At 40.2% G+C, this 17,571-nt stretch overlaps 1 protein-coding gene across 5 annotated transcripts in view; it reads right to left on the reverse strand.

The window, feature by feature from the left end:
- The window catches only part of LOC110537769 (glucocorticoid receptor-like), a 92,770-nt gene that overhangs the window by 14,302 nt on the left and 60,897 nt on the right, over positions 1 to 17,571 (reverse strand). For all 5 annotated transcript variants that reach the window (XM_036937779.1, XM_021624143.2, XM_036937781.1 and 2 more), the window contains 2 exons: positions 10,252 to 10,418; positions 4,770 to 4,796 (listed from right to left, as the gene is read on the reverse strand). In XM_036937779.1, the coding sequence (XP_036793674.1) occupies positions 4,770 to 4,796; positions 10,252 to 10,418 (194 nt within the window). The remainder of the gene's footprint in view (positions 1 to 4,769; positions 4,797 to 10,251; positions 10,419 to 17,571) is intronic.

The raw sequence follows: 17,571 nt of genomic DNA on the forward strand, positions 1-17,571 counted from the left end.
GACGGGAACTCTTGTTGGAAGCAATTGCCATCCAAACATTACTTGGGTGTCCTGTTAGTAAGAGAGCGGCTGCGAGAATCCCAGGGGTGCCTTTATACACAATATCATGCTATGTCTTACCGTCAGAAAGTATTAACACCCCTCGACTCTTTCCACATTTTGTTGTGTAAAAGCATGAAATTAAAAAGGATTAAACTCCCATAACGTCAACGTTGAATTATGTTTTTCCAATTTTGTACTAATTAATAAAAATGAAAGGCTGAAATGAGTCAATGTGTTTTCAACCCCTTTGTTATGGCAAGCCTAAATAAGTTCATGAGTCAAACATTTCTTAAGAAGTCACATAAGAGTTATACTTAAACTAAATCTTTAATAGTGAGAGCTTTGCAATAGAGATGGCTGGTCGACGAATCACCGTTTCTGATGATCCGTTGAGAGCGGCGAGACAAAAGTACAACGGTCTATTATAGCCAAGATTACACCTCTTTCAACCTACATGAACAACAGATATATAGAATGGGTCACAAGGTTAAGATTTGTATGAAAAATACCTATTATACATAGCAGACAGTATCTGCTGTGTCAACAGTTTTCATTGTATAGAGACCAGTGTCTGTCCCTCCGACTCCAAACTGGAGCCATCTCTCCCTGGTACGGTATAGAACAGAAACATTAACTCATGCTCTGGAATGCTCTTTAGGTTTTATCACCCAAAAGACATGGCAACTCTCCTGTCAGTGTTATATCCCAGAGGCCCATCCTCAGTAGAACACACACACACACACACAATAGTTAAGAATACTCTATTATGTTGAATAAAACAACCATGATGCAATTAAAGTATTATAACATAATCTTGCTACCATACCCCACACATACAATTCTCAGTTGAGCAGTGAATTTTAAGCACAGATTAAACCACAAAGACCAGGGAGGTTTTTTAGTGACTAGCAAAGGGAACCTATTGGTAGATGGGTAAAAAAAAGAAAGACATGGAATATCCCTTTGAGCATGGTGTTATTAATTAAGTTATTAATTACACTTTACACGCAGTCACTACAAATATACATGCGTCCTTACAAACTAATTTGCCGGAGAGGAAGGAAACCGCTCAGGGATTTCACCATGAGGCCAATGGTGACTAAAGCTGCAATGTGTAATATTTTGGGAGAACTGACCAAATTCACATAGAAAGTGAGGTATAGATCTGCCATTTTTATTCAAAGCAAGTCTAAGATGGTTATGGAAAATATATTTCACAGCGGTTAAGATGGTATAGAATAGAGCTAAGCACAGGCAAAATCCTAGAGGAAAACCTGGTTCAGTCTGTTTTCCAACAGACACTGGGAAATAAATGAATCTTCAGCAGGACAATAACCTAAACACAAGGCCAAATATACACTGTAGTTGATTACCAAGATGCCACTGGATGTTCCTGAGAGGCCTAGTTACCATTTTGACCATTGTCTTGAAAATCTATGGCAAGGCTTGGCTGTCAATGATCAACAACCAACTTGACATAGCTTGAAGAACTAAAAAAATAACGCAAATATTGTAAAATCCAGGTGTGCAAAGCTTAGAGACTCACAGCTGTAATCACTGCCAAAGGTGATTCTAACATGTATTGACTCAGGGGTGTGAATATTTACATAAATGTACTTCTGTATTTCAATAAATGTGCTAACATTTCTAAAAACATGTTTTTGATTTGTCATTATGGGTTATTGTGTGTAGATGGGTGTGAAAAAAATCATATTTAATACATTTTCAATTCAGGCTGTAACAACAAAATGTGGAATAAGTCAAGGGGTAAGAATACTTTCTGAAGGCACTTGTTGGTATGATTGACCTTAAAAATATATATATATTGTATTGTCACTAATAACACACTTACATCACAAGAAAGGTAAGAAAAACAACCTTTTTTTGATGGTTGTTAATTTTTTGTGGAACTGAAAAAAGTAATAATTTAATACAGTTGAAATGTTTACAAATTAGATGCGTGGAAATGAAAACAACTTCTGAAAATGGACACTCGAATTATAGTGATACAGTGCATTCGTAAAGTATTCAGACCCCTCAACTTTTCCCACATTTTCTTACCTGACAACCTTATTCTAAAATATATTAAATAAAAAATAAAAATCCTCATCAACCTACACAAAAAAAATGGTTTCTAGAAATGTTTTCTAATTTATACAAATAAAAACAGAAATACCTTATTTACATAAGTCTTCAGACCATTTGCTATGAGCCTCGAAATTGAGCTCAGGTCCATCCTGTTTCCATTGATCATCCTTGATGTTTCTACAACTTGGTTTGAGTCCACCTGTGGTAAATTCAATTGATTGGACATGATTTGGAAGGGCACACACCTGTCTATATAAAGTTGACAGTGCATGTCACAGCAAAAACCAAGCCATTTGGTCGAAGGAATTGTCCGTAGAGCACAGAGACTGGATTGTGTCAAGGCACAGATCTGGGGGAGGGTACCAAAGAAATGTCTACAGCATTGAAGGTCCCCAAGAACACAGTGGCCCCCATCATTTTTAAATGGAAGAAGTTTGGAAAGACCAAGACAGTTCCTAGAGCTGCCCACCTGGCCAAACTGAGCAATCGGGGGAGAAGGGCCTTACTTAGTCAGGGATGTGACCAATAACCCGATAGGCACTCTGACAGCGCTCCAGAGTTTCTCCGGGGAGAAAAAGGACAACTATCTCTGCAGCACTCTACCAAACCAGGCCTTTATGGTAGAGTGGCCAGACAGAAGCCACTCCTCATGACAGCCCACTTGGAGTTTTCCAAAAGGCACCTAAAGGACTCTCAGACCATGAGAAACAAGATTCTCTGGTCTGATGAAACCAAGATTAAACTCTTTGGCCTGAATGCCAAGCGTCACGTCTGGAGGAAACCTGGCACCATTCCTACAGTGAAGCATGGTTGTGGCAGCATAATGCCGCGGGGATGTTTTTCAGCGGTAGGGACTGGTAGACTAGTCAGGATTAAGGGAAAGATGAACAGAGCAAAGTACAGAGAGATCCTTGATGAAAACCTACCAGAGAGCGCTCAGGACTGGGGTGAAGGTTCACCTTCCAACAGGACAACGACCTTAAGCACACAGCCAAGACAACGCAGGATTGGCTTCAGGACAAGTCTCTGAATGTCCTTGAGTTGCCCAGCCAAAGCCAGGACTTGAACCCCTTCTAACATGGAGAGGTCTGGAGAGACCTGAAAATAGCTGTGCAGCAACGCTCCCCATCCATTCTGACAGAGCTTGAGAGGATCTGCAGAGAAGAATGGGAGAAACTCCACAAATGCAGGTGTGCCAAGCTTTTGGTATCATACCCAAGAAGACTTGAGGGTCTAATCGCTGCCAAAGGTACTTCATCAAAGTAATGAGTAAAGGGTCTGAATAATTAAGTAAATGTGATAGTTTTTTGTTTTTAATACATTTGCATTTTGCTACGTCATTATGGGGTATTGTGTGTAGATTGATGAGGAAAATTAACAATTGAATCAATTTTAGAATAAGACTGTAAAGCAACAAAATGTGTATTAAGTCAACGGGTCCAAATACTTTCCGAATGCACTGTATGTCTGGTTTCGCAAACAATGTAAAGTATGTTTAGATAGGTGTACTCTAGAGCCAAGCGTGTTAATTTTTAATTAGAGGGTATCCTGCTATTGACACACTTGTTGAATTATACAAGAGAATGTAACAACAACAGTCATTAATGAGGCAGTCTAGACAGCGCAGGTGAGTGCATGTAGGTTAGACAGAGCAAGTGTTTGGTGGATGCACCCCTGTTCTGTGGATGCAGACCTGTGGCAAAATTTGAGATTGTGTTTTTCTTTTTACATTGGATAAAAGTAGTGACTCAGAGCAGCTAGAAAATTGTATATCATACGTTACTACAGTTGAGGAACAATGGGAAAGTATTTCTGCTTTGAAAGTTGATAAGCCTGTAACCTCACTTTTGAGAAAATGGCCCATTAATGTTTTGGTAAACCCACTGTAAACCTAGCTCTTTGTCTATACCCGTTTAGCATTGTTCAAACCCTCTTAAGCCTTAGCCCCACCCATCTCTATAAGCATTCACATGTGAGGCCATGTACTAAACAACCAAAGTCTAAAGGCTGGTTTATACTACGGGTGCATTTGTAAATTCAATCTGGAGTGCCAAAGTGCAACCTGGGCGTTCGTAAAATTCAGAGCGTTTCAGAGCGTTTCGCTCTCGGAGCGTTCATACTGAACGCTCTGGCCGTGGAGTAGGGTTGATCCGAGCCTTCTGACCTAACAACAGCAGTCAAGCTCCCAAGCTAACTGGCTAACATTGTCTAGCTTGCTAGCTACAGTACTTCTAGACATATGAGAGAACAGCTCACTCACCCTAGCAGAGCTGGTAAGGCTGTTTTTATGTTATCCAGAGCATTGGTGACTTTTTTAAATTTAGGATGACAACTTGATCAAGTGCACACAAATCATTAGAATCATTGCAGTTATGACGCTATTGGGTTTTGTGCATAAATACATTTCTTAATTAACTCTCCTAGCGAAGTGATAATAGACCCACATTCCAAGCAGGAATAAAAACAGGATTTAAAGCCAAATTAGATGATGAATGATCAAATCACAAATTCATGCAAAGGAGGGCACAGGAGAGACTGTTGGTGTTTAATATTGCATATCAGGTCAAATCAAATTTCCAGTACAGTGATCGAGGGACATTAATAAAGTAGAAGCATTATTAAAGGTGGGTTTTATTTACCATCTGTGTTTTGTCGTGCTCTCCATCCTTCACCATAGCGACATCAACCATAGAAATGGGGGAAGAAAGACAAATAACAGATATAACATCTTATTGCTTAAAGTACACCTAAGTATTACAAATGCATTTTTACAAATGGTAAATATATTTTTCACTTGGTCATTTACACCAGTAAACGTTAAATTGAATAATGTATACAATATGTTGAGATTATCCTTGAAATAAAAAAAATCATGCTCAAATATTGAATTTCACTATCTGATATTTATATTTAAACTCAAGGTTTTAATTTGACAAATGGATAGTAATTTCAATTATTTTGAATACAATTAACACACTCACGTATGCACTTTCATGGGAATGAAATGGTTGTTAAACTATAGTGTATATACACCTACAGTAACATAAATACAAATATTCAGATGGCCATGAACAATGACAATAGGGGTAACAATAGCATTGCTGCCCACTTCAAATATTCAGAACAGTTCAATGGACTTCAAAAGGGATTGTAGTGACTGGTACATTGGTAGTGACTGTGGTAGTGAGCTTGGAATAACAAAGTAGGCTACGTTAAAGAGGCAATATGTAACTTTCTGAGCGACCTGATCAAATTCACAGAAATGTTAGTTATAGATCTGTCACTAAGCAGCGGTAGATCGGTTCTGTGTGCGCCATTTCTATGCTTCTCGTTCTTAAGTTTCGTTTTTGTGTCTTTTACTTTTGGATTTGTACACCAGCCTCTTTTTTAGTAGAGAGCGATGGCTAACAAATACATTTTTGGTTATTAAAAAATTATTTATGTGGTTTTCATGGTACAATGACTTTCCACACTTGCACCATACTTGCTTGTTTTGTCACAAACTGAATTTAGGCAAACTATTAGAATTTTAGCAACCACGAAATGGCAGAGCGATATATGCATATTGCAACTTTAAGATACCGTAATTTCTGGACTATTAAGCGCACCTGAATATAAACCGCACCCACTGAATTATTTTATAAATATGTATTTTGTACATAAATAAGCCGCACATGTCTATAAGTCGCAGGTGCCTACCGGTACATTGAAACAAATGAACTTTACACAGCCTTTAAACGAAACACGGCTTGTAACAAAAATAAATAGGCTTTTAACGATCCACGGCTTCTAACAAAAATAAATAGGCTTTAACGAAACACGGCTTGTAACAAAAATTAAACAGTAGCCTACCAAGAAAGTCAGTGGTCACTATTTTCCTCCTCCTGTGCACTGAAACCACTGAAGTCATCTCCTTCGGTGTCGGAGTTGAATAGCCTCAGAAATGCTTCATCCGATGTTGGATCGTTTTCATTGTCGCTCTCGTCACTTTCATCCGGAGGCAAATTCCCCGCTGAGCTCATGCTGCCCCTTCAACACGCAGCAGTCCAGCCTTTCGAAACCCGTTGATGATAGTGGATTTTTTGACAATGCTCCACGCTGTCAGGACCCACTGGCAGACTTGACCATAAGTTGCTCTTCGCATGCGGCCCGTTTTAGTGAAGGATTTCTCCCCACTTGTCATCCAATCCTCCCACTGAACACAGAGCGCCACCTTAAATGCACGATTTACACTGATGTCGAGTGGCTGCAAATACTTTGGGCCATCTGCTTTTCTTCCCTCTGAAAGCTTTTGTTGTCTTTTTGCACTGAGTCAGTTCCTCACGCTGCTGTTTCCAACGTCTTATCATCCATCGACTCATTAAGGCCAAGCTCCTTTTCCAACAGCCAGATCGATCGCCTTCAACTTGAAAGCTGCATCATATGCATTTCTCCGTGTCTTTGCCATGATGAGGGTGACAAAATTACTACCGTAATCAGAATGATGGGAAGTTTGAGCGCGCTCGATTTACGTTACATTATGTGACGGTGCTCAGTTTTTTGGCGGCATGAATCTGTGAAAGCGGGAAAAATCCATAAATTAGCCGCATCATTGTATAAACCGCGAGGTTCAAAGCGTGGGAATAAAGTAGCGGTTTATAGTCCGGAAATTACGGTACATTAAAAAATAAAATAAACTGTTATACAGTAGGATACAAGTCAAACACACATATTTACAGTTTCACTCGATTACCCCTTAACCGTTAATCAAATTGTTCAGTGGTTTATTTAATTTTTTAGTAGATAGCGATGGCTAAGAAAATAGCCAATGAATTTTTTCAGACTACTATAAAAACAAGGATTGACTAGACATGTCCCATAGCCTAACATGCTGACCAGACCGCTCGCGCACATTGTGATTTTGTACACCCACACCAGCCGCGATCAGGACACGAATGTTGAAATATCAAAACAAACTCTAAACCAACTATATTCAATTGGGACAGGTTGAAAAGCATTAAACATTTAATGCAATTTAGCTAGCTAGCTTGCTGTTGCTAGCTAATTTGTCCTGGAATATAACATTGGGTTTTTATTTTACCTGAAATGCACAAGGTCCTCTATTCTGACAATTAATCCACAGATAAAAGGACAAAAGTTAGTTTTGTAGTAATCGCTCCTCCTTCAGGCTTCTTCTTCTGACTTTATATGGCAGTTGTCAACCAACTTTAAGGTGCATTACCACTAACAACTGGACTGGAATGTGGACCTCAGTTCATTTTTCAATCATCCACGTGGGTTTATGTTCCTAAAAACCAATGAGGAGATGGCCCATGGGTATATGCTCCTAAAAAACAATGTGGAGATGGGAGAGGCGGGACTTGCAGCACGTAAAAGTCACAAATAGAACCAAGCAGACGCTTGTTGACGCGCGTGAGCAGCGTGGGTGCAATGATTGAATAACGTGTATGTGTAGGAACGTGAACGCGCGCAAAGCGAGCGGTGTGGTCAGCATGTAAGAGTCCAACTAACTCCAGACACTGGTCTGAATGACAAGGCAACTTCCTTGAGGGGAAATGCTTAGTTTGGCAGGAAGTGCCTAAGCTATAGAAACAAAAAAAACAGCGAGGGAGCAGCATTGTGTGTGTTCACCTCCTGCAAAGCACACGTCCTTATCATCTAGCTCCTTGTGCCGCAACAGCCACACTTCACTCACTCCTATAGCCCTTTTAAACTAATGTAAAGATTAAACTAATGTAAAGACCTTTTTTTTTTCTCCCTAAAACAGTAATTATGCAAAATACAAACTCAAGATCATGTCAAGATAACCCCTTGAAGATGTAAAGCAAGACACACAACGCCACAGCATCTCTCGCATATGGAACAAGTAAGCAGATCATGTAATTCTAATGACCAACAGTAGTTATGACAGGCTGTTCTGAGGTACAGGACGCAAACAATCTATTCTAGTGTTGCATACAGTGCATTCAGAAAGAATTCAGACCCCTTGACTTTTACCACTTATTAAAAATATATATAATTATCATCAATCTACACACAATACCCCATAATGACATTTTTGCAAATGTATAAAAAATAAGAAATATCCCATTTATTTAAGTATGCAAACCCTTTACTCAGTACTTTGTTGAAGCCAGTATGTCAGCAATTACAGCCTTGAGTCTTCTTGGGTATGACACTACAAGCTTGGCACACCAGTATTTGGAGAGTGTCTCCCATTCTTCTCTGCATATCCTCTCAAGCTCTGTCAGGTTGGATGGGGAGCGTTGCTGCACAGCTATTTTCAAGTCTCTCCAGAGATGTTAGATGGGGTTCAAGTACAGGCTCTGGCTGGGCCACTTAAGGACATCCAGAGAATTGTCCCGAAGCCAATCTTGCGTTGTCTTGGATGTGTGCTTAGGGTTGTTGTCCTGTTGGAAGGTGAACTTTGCCCCAGACTGAGGTCCTGAGCACGCAGGAGCACGTTTTCATCAAGGATCTCTCTACTTTGCTCTGTTCATATTTCCGCTCAATCCTGACTAGTCTCCCAGTCCCTGCAACTGAAAAACACCACTACAGCAATATGCTGCCACCACCATGCTTCACTGTAGGGATGGTTCCAGGTTTCCTCCAGACGTGACGCTTGGCATTCAGGCCAAAGAGTTCAATCTTGGTTTCATCAGACCAGAGAATCTTGTTTCTCATGGTCTGAGAGTCTTTTAGGTACCTTTTGGCAAACTCCAAGCAGGCTGGTCATTTTACTTTTCCTGAGGAGTGACTTCCGTCTGGCCACTCTACTATAAAAGGTCTGACTGGTGGAGTGCTGCAGAGATGGTTGTCCTTCTGGAAGTTTCTCCCATCTCCACAGAGGAATGCTGGCGCTCTGTCAAAGTGACCATCGGGTTCTTGATCACTTCCCTAACCCTAACTTCCCCAACTCTAGGAAGAGTCTTTGTGGTTCCAAAATTCTTCCATTTAAGAATGATGGAAGCCACTGTGTTCTTGGGGACCTTCAATGCTGCAGACATTTTTTGGTACCCTTCCCCAGATCTATGCCTTGACACAATCATGTCCCGGAGCTCTACGAACAATTCCTTTGACCTCATTGTATTTAACCTTTATTTAACTAGGCAAGTCAGTTATGAACAAATTCTTATTTACAATGGAGGCCTACCCCAGCCAAACCTGGTACAATTGTGCACCGCCCTATTGGACTCCAAATCACGGCCGGATGTGATGCAGCCTGGATTCGAACCAGGGACTGCAGTGACGCCTCTGGCACTGAGATCAATTTAATTTACCACAGGTGGACTCCAATCAAGTTGTAGGAATATTTCAAGGATGATCAATGGAAACAGGATGCACCGGAGCTCAATTTCGAGTCTCATAGCAAAGGGACTGAATACTTAAGTAAATAAGGTATTTCAGTTTGACATTATTAATAAATTAGCAAACATTTCTACAAACTGTTTTTGCTTTGTCATTATGCGGTATTGTTTGAAGATTGATAAGGAAAAAAACAATTTAATCCATTTTAGAATAAGGCTGTAATGTAACTAAATTTGGAAAAGGTCAAGGGAAGGGAAATGGGGATACCTAGTCAGTTGGACAAATGAATGCATCCAACTGAAATGTGTCATCCGCATTTAACCGAATCCCTCAATCAGGTTTGAATACTTTCCGAATGCACAATATATGAACATTATGGGTTGGACACAAAAATAGCAACACAGACACCACAGCCTTATGGAACACCATGAGACACTTGCCTACCCCTAGCTGGTGTAATACTAAAAGGCAACCTTTTCTGATTATTGTGTGAACCTAAAATGTTTCTCCTCCTAATCTTAAAAAAATGTAAGAGCATTTGTTCAATAAAATATTATACTCAAATGAATTTTGAATAAAGAACCAAGTGGTATGCTTTTGTTCTAGTATCTAGGCTATCCTATAGGTAAGGAAAACACTTAGTGTCCACATGTTGTGTCAACGAAAGGATATATAAGTGTACTACTGCAGAACTCAATGTACATATCACCACGATAGATTCGCCTTTATGTATGTTCTACTATAGTAGGTCAACGAAGGGTAGGACTGTGCATGAATGGAGTTGTGTGCGTGAGTGTTTATTATGTCACCAACCTTCAACGGCCCTCTTGAAGAAGACCTTGCAGCTTCCGCAGGTGAGGACTCCATAGTGGCAGCCAGAAGCCTCGTCAGAACACACCAGGCAGATCTTATGGGTTGGACCGCTGTGCTTGGCAGGGGCTGAAGATGTGGAGCTGCTGGCCTCGGGTCTGGCCGTTGGACTGTAACACAACAAATACAATACAGATTCTTATTTACAATGATATCACATCAATTCAAAATGTATTTATACATTTTTCAACAGCATTTATTTTGCTTTTATCACAGATTAATATAGCTCTGATCCAGACAGCTTAAGGCTAGAGTCTTGCCTCGGGTCAGTTCACCGCAGTTGAACCTCCCCAAAAAATCATCTGTCGGGTGGTATGAAAACATTATTGCTGTTCAGAACAATTATGTTGCCGGTCAAAACGTTTCACAACATATTTTTTTAGTCAGGAGCTTCTTATGCTGAATTGTGTTGGAAATTCCATTAGGCTATGTGAGCGGTGAGGCAGACCTACCCTAGGCTACCAGCCACACAGCGAGAGAGTGGAGCGGGGAACTGTCCATTAGTAGCCTATTTGTGTGGTGCTGGAACATTCATAATTTGTTGCTGCACATGGAAGAGCTTTGTTCTCCTCTGCAACGTGACAATATGTCGCCAAGTTTGTTTTCCCTGACTCCTAGCTCATGCGATAATGGCGAACATAACAGTTTGGAGTCATTGTGGACATGGATGACAACAACCTGGTAGATGGATACACAGCCTGCAAAAATGCAAACAGGTATTTGTTTACAATAATTCAGTTAATTATCAGTTTGGTCGGTGAGGGGCGGGTGCAGCTCCAAAAAACAGATCCGTGCAGAGTAACTTTTAGGTAACTTCTGAGAGATTATTGAATGTCTCTGCAAAAACAAATCCAATCATTTTTTACAACTAGTGTAGATTTTACAGTGAAATGCTTGCTTATGAACCTTTCCCAACAATGCAGTATTTAAAAATAACAAATAATTTAATTGTAACTGACAAGAGGAATACATTAAAATACACAAGAATGGAGCTATATACAGGGCTCAATATGCAGAGGTACAAGATATTTGAGGTAGATATCTACATAAAGGCAGGCTAAAGTGACTAGGCATTTAGATAGATAATAATACAAGTCAAATAAAGAACAGAGTAGTAGCAGCAAATGATGAGTGCAAAAGTGTGTGTGTGTGTACGTATGTGTGTTTGTGTTGTGTCGGTGTGTGTGTGTGTGTGTGTGTGTGTGTGTGTGTGTCTACACTCGCACATGCCTTTGTGAATGTGTGATGGTTTTGTGTGGGCGTGACAGTGTAGTCTGGGTGTATACAGTGCATTCAGAGCCTGTTGGTAAGAGGGACGATGCTCCGGTAGCAGAGTGAAAGGTAGTAGAGTGAACAGGTTTGGGAGTCTGGCAGTTTTTCAGGAACTCGTAGGCCAATACTGCAATAAGGCTATAACTTTCATGCTATAGGCTATAAGGCTATAAAGTCAAAATACATGAAGCTGACAAAAAATAAAAGTAGAAAAGTAAAAAAATTCTGGTTCTTTCAATTGCATTCATTTCTCTACTCAGCCTTCAAATACTGAGCTACATTGCTTGCTCCAAAATATTGGGAAACTATTTTATTTTTTACTAACACAATTGCTCAGAGAAAGACATTTTAACAACATTTATTTTTCTCAAAAAAGGTAGGGGTCAAATTTGAACACGGTTATGCCTCAAATCTTTATAAACATTTTCATTTCGGATCCCACTGTATTTCACTGCACCCAGGGGTCTGGAAAAAAGATCCATAATACAACAGGCTGAAAACAAGGGTTTTTCAACAGAGCTCTTCCCTGCCAATCCCGTCCCACTACAAGCAGCGAGTATAAAGGAGGTCAGTCGAATCATGGGATAATCCGATTCATCTACTCAAAGACAGCCAGACACATACATATCTCTGTGTTGCACTGCCCTCTGAATTAAAGGGGCCTTTGGTCACTGGAGAGGAACCTTCTGAGCATTATAAAGCTTCCCTTGTTTGCGAACTCATGTGATGGATTCATGAAGCCAGACTGAGCTGAGTGGGGATTTTTAACACAACATTAACGGCCATTGGTCTACTAGGCTATTGTAAAGATAGGGAATAAAAACTAAATCTAGCCTACAGAATCACCATATCAACCCATTTCAGAGGTGTTTCTGCCTGAAGCTGAATTTGAAAACGGGTAAAGAATAGTGACCAACAGCGACAGACTATTGAAAGCACTTCAACTTCCTCCAGGGATGAACGTGGTGTGTGTGACTTTGCCCGTTAACTAATAAAGGGTTACTATCAAAGCATCTATGTAGTGTGGGGGGGGGCTGATAGTTACATAATCACAATATTATTTTCGGACAATATTATATTGATATTTAACTCCAAGTATCGATTTGTGAAAACGATAACTATAACTAAATATATATATATACATATACATACATACATACATACATATATATATATATATATATATACACATACATACATATATATATATACATATATATATATATATATATATATATACAGTGCCTTGCGAAAGTATTCGGCCCCCTTGAACTTTGCGACCGTTTGCCACATTTCAGGCTTCAAACAAAGATATAAAACTGTATTTTTTTGTGAAGAATCAACAACAAGTGGGACACAATCATGAAGTGGAACGACATTTATTGGATATTTCCAACTTTTTTAACAAATCAAAAACTGAAAAATTGGGCGTGCAAAATTATTCAGCCCCCTTAAGTTAATACTTTGTAGCGCCACCTTTTGCTGCGATTACAGCTGTAAGTCGCTTGGGGTATGTCTCTATCAGTTTTGCACATCGAGAGACTGACATTTTTTCCCATTCCTCCTTGCAAAACAGCTGGAGCTCAGTGAGGTTGGATGGAGAGCATTTGTGAACAGCAGTTTTCAGTTCTTTCCACAGATTCTCGATTGGATTCAGATCTGGACTTTGACTTGGCCATTCTAACACCTGGATATGTTTATTTTTGAACCATTCCATTGTAGATTTTGCTTTATGTTTTGGATCATTGTCTTGTTGGAAGACAAATCTCCGTCCCAGTCGCAGGTCTTTTGCAGACTACATCAGGTTTTCTTCCAGAATGGTCCTGTATTTGGCTCCATCCATCTTCCCATCAATTTTAACCATCTTCCCTGTCCCTGCTGAAGAAAAGCAGGCCCAAACCATGATGCTGCCTCCACCATGTTTGACAGTGGGGATGGTGTGTTCAGCTGTGTTGCTTTTACGCCAAACATAACGTTTTGCATTGTTGCCAAAAAGTTCAATTTTGGTTTCATCTGACCAGAGCACCTTCTTCCACATGTTTGGTGTGTCTCCCAGGTGGCTTGTGGCAAACTTTAAACAACACTTTTTATGGATATCTTTAAGAAATGGCTTTCTTCTTGCCACTCTTCCATAAAGGCCAGATTTGTGCAATATACGACTGATTGTTGTCCTATGGACAGAGTCTCCCACCTCAGCTGTAGATCTCTGCAGTTCATCCAGAGTGATCATGGGCCTCTTGGCTGCATCTCTGATCAGTCTTCTCCTTGTATGAGCTGAAAGTTTAGAGGGACGGCCAGGTCTTGGTAGATTTGCAGTGGTCTGATACTCCTTCCATTTCAATATTATCGCTTGCACAGTGCTCCTTGGGATGTTTAAAGCTTGGGAAATCTTTTTGTATCCAAATCCGGCTTTAAACTTCTTCACAACAGTATCTCGGACCTGCCTGGTGTGTTCCTTGTTCTTCATGATGCTCTCTGCGCTTTTAACGGACCTCTGAGACTATCACAGTGCAGGTGCATTTATACGGAGACTTGATTACACACAGGTGGATTGTATTTATCATCATTAGTCATTTAGGTCAACATTGGATCATTCAGAGATCCTCACTGAACTTCTGGAGAGAGTTTGCTGCACTGAAAGTAAAGGGGCTGAATAATTTTACACGCCCAATTTTTCAGTTTTTGATTTGTTAAAAAAGTTTGAAATATCCAATAAATGTCGTTCCACTTCATGATTGTGTCCCGCTTGTTGTTGATTCTTCACAAAAAAATACAGTTTTATATCTTTATGTTTGAAGCCTGAAATGTGGCAAAAGGTTGCAAAGTTCAAGGGGGCCGAATACTTTCGCAAGGCACTGTATTATATATATATATATTTTTTTTTAAAGGTAGGTAACATTGGCTAGCACTAGTCGGCTGTACCTACGCACAAACTTTCCTCCTACAGCTTCTTCTCCAAATAGAGAGCCCACATGTTTTTAGCACTTATTTCCCTCACTGATAAATGTGTTCTCTTGCTCTCTCTAGTCTCTCTGCATCATACCCACTGAGTATTTTAGGGGGCATGGACTCGAAAAGCGTTCCACAGGGATGCTGGCCCATGTTGACACGCCAATGCCTCCCACAGTTGTGTCAAGTAGGCTAGATGTCCTTTAGGTGGTGGACCATTCTTGATACACACGGGAAACTGTTGAGCTTGAAAAACCCAGCAGTGATGCAGTTCTTGACACATACCATTGCGCCTGGCACCTACCACCATACTCTGTTCAAAGGTCCTTACATTTTATGTCTTGCCCATTTACCCTCTGAATGGCACACATGCACAATCCATGTCTCAAGGCTTAAAAATTCTTATTTAACCCATCTCCTTCCCTTCATCTACACTGATTGATGTGGATTTAACAAGTGACATTAATATGAAATCATAACTTTCACCTGGATTCACCTGATCAATCTGTCAGGGAAGGAGCAGGTATTCTTAATGTTTTATATACTCAGTGTAGAGTGAGCAATATGTTTGGAACATTAAATCGCAATATCGAATCAACACCTAAGTATCGTGATACTAACGTATCGTTAGGTCCCTGGCAATTCGCAGCCCTACACCCATGCCATGTTTCTCATTACCCACAATTTCCACTGACACTGCCAATGAAAGATGGAACTTTCATTGAGAAACTAAAATAGCTCTGGAACAGCTCCATCTTTTAGATTAATTGGCCTTTTCACAAGGGGTAAACAACATATTTCAAGACCCTAAAATATATTTGTAACAGAATGCTAAGCAGGGAATCAATTAAAGTGCTACAGCCCAATCGAATGTCTTATTTGAGACTAGCTATTTTACAGTAGTAAAGCAAGGAGGGGTAAAATGCAAGTGAAGATTGCCAGATGGACTGGGAAGAGAGAGGTGAGGCATGAAAGGGCAGGCCAAGAGCCAGAAACAGGAGAATCTGCTCACAAAATGGCTCCTGCTCCCATTTTAGAGAATCAACATGAGGACAAATATCTCCAGGAAAGCATGCAGCATGTGGAGGGATGCCAAGGGCACCGTCCGGGAGCATACCGGTCCTTTTCAATCTGTCACTTCTGCCCCTGCAGTAGATCAACAGCAGTCTCCTTTTCAAGCACACTCATATTTTGCAGAACATACTAATGTGAGGGATGTCTGGCCTTCCTCAGTCAGAGACTGTTAGGTAACAGTAGTCCTAGGTCGTTTCCCAAATGAAACCCTATTCCCTTCCCTATATAGTGCACTATTTTGACCAGAGTCCTATGTGCGCTGGTTAAAAGTAGTGCACTACATAGGACATATGGTGCCATTTGGGATGCATCCTAAGTGAGGGTATCCTGTAATGGAGCTGTTTATTGCCTGCGTCCAGTGATAAAAGATGTTCATGTCTTCAGTGCTGGGGACCTTGCTTTGCTCCCCCAGATTAAATTTGCTCCTGACACCTCTTATGTGCTAAAGCAGACGGATGACGCGTGCTCCAGAGCACAAAGCGCCATTTCCCTGTTGCCCTTATGCGGTTACCTTCCATTTAGCACATTAATGCTTTAGCCATGGTCGATGGAAACTTCTGCTTTATCGTATGTGACCGGAGACAGAAAACACCACAGGCCAGACTTTGTGCTTTTGTTTGACTCAAAGCAAGTTGTAAAAGATTTATCACTAGTTGTGTTGACAATTAAAAATAGTTGCCAATTGTGTGTAACTATTATTTGTTATTACATTGCAGTTAAGACTGTACTACTTGCTGCCTAACGCAGGGGAGAGGAGTAGCCCATTTTAAGACATATAGGAGAGACGAAAAGAGTGCAATATACATTATTACATTAAAAATAAACATACAAATCTCATGATATAAACATCCCTCAGTTTAAGCGAAAAACTAAACTGCATAAGCACAAAAGTTTGCAATACAAAACATACCCAAAACAGAGAGGGAGAGATGAAGATAGCGAAAAGGGGGGAGATGGAGACTGAGAGAGTCAAGGCAAAATGTGATACTTAAAAGGTTGTGCTACAGTACTTACAGTGCCTTCAGAAAGAATTCATAATCCTTGATTTATTCCACATTATTGTGCTGCAGCTGGAATTCAAAATAGATTAAATGTATTTTTCCCCTCACCCATCTACAAACAATAGCCCATAATGACAAAGTCAAAATATGTTTATTTTTCTAAATATTTTTTCTAAATGAAAACAGAATTCTCCTTTATATTTCGTACCAGTCAAAAGTTTGGACACACCTACTCATTCAAGGGTTTTTCTTTATTTGTAACATTTTCTACATTGTAGAATAATAGTGAAAACATCGAAACAATTAAATAACACATACGGAATCATGTAGTAACCAAAAAACTGTTAAACAAATCAAAATACATTTTAGATTCTTCAATGTAGTCACCCTTTACCATGATGACAGCTTTGCACACTCTTGGCGTTCTCTCAACCAGCTTAACCTAGAATGCTTTTCCAAAATCAAATCAAATGTATTTATATAGCCCTTCGTACATCAGCTGATATGTCAAAGTGCTGTGCAGAAACCCAGCCTAAAACCCCAAGCAGCAAGCAATGCAGGTGTTGAAGCACGTTGGCTAGGAAAAAATTACCTAGAAAGGCCAAAACCTAGGAAGAAACCTAGAGAGGAACCAGGCTATGAGGGGTGGCTGTGCCGGGTGGAGATTATAACAGAACGTGGCCAAGATGTTAAAATGTTCATAAATGACCAGCATGGTCAAATAATAGGTCTGGGACAGGTAGCACGTCCGGTGAACAGGTCAGGATTCCATAGCCAACAGTCTTGAAGGAGATCCCACATATGCTGAGCACTTGTTGGCTGCTTCTCCTTCACTCTGCGGTCCAACTCATCCCAAACCATCTCAATTTGGTTGAGGTCGAGTGATTGTGGCAGGTTAAGTGTGCCTTGAATTCTAAATAAATCACAGTGTCACCAGCAAAGCACCCCCTCACACCTCCCCCTCCAT

This window comes from Oncorhynchus mykiss, chromosome 12, assembly GCF_013265735.2.
Source record: "Oncorhynchus mykiss isolate Arlee chromosome 12, USDA_OmykA_1.1, whole genome shotgun sequence".
In the NCBI taxonomy this organism is placed as follows: domain Eukaryota; kingdom Metazoa; phylum Chordata; class Actinopteri; order Salmoniformes; family Salmonidae; genus Oncorhynchus; species Oncorhynchus mykiss.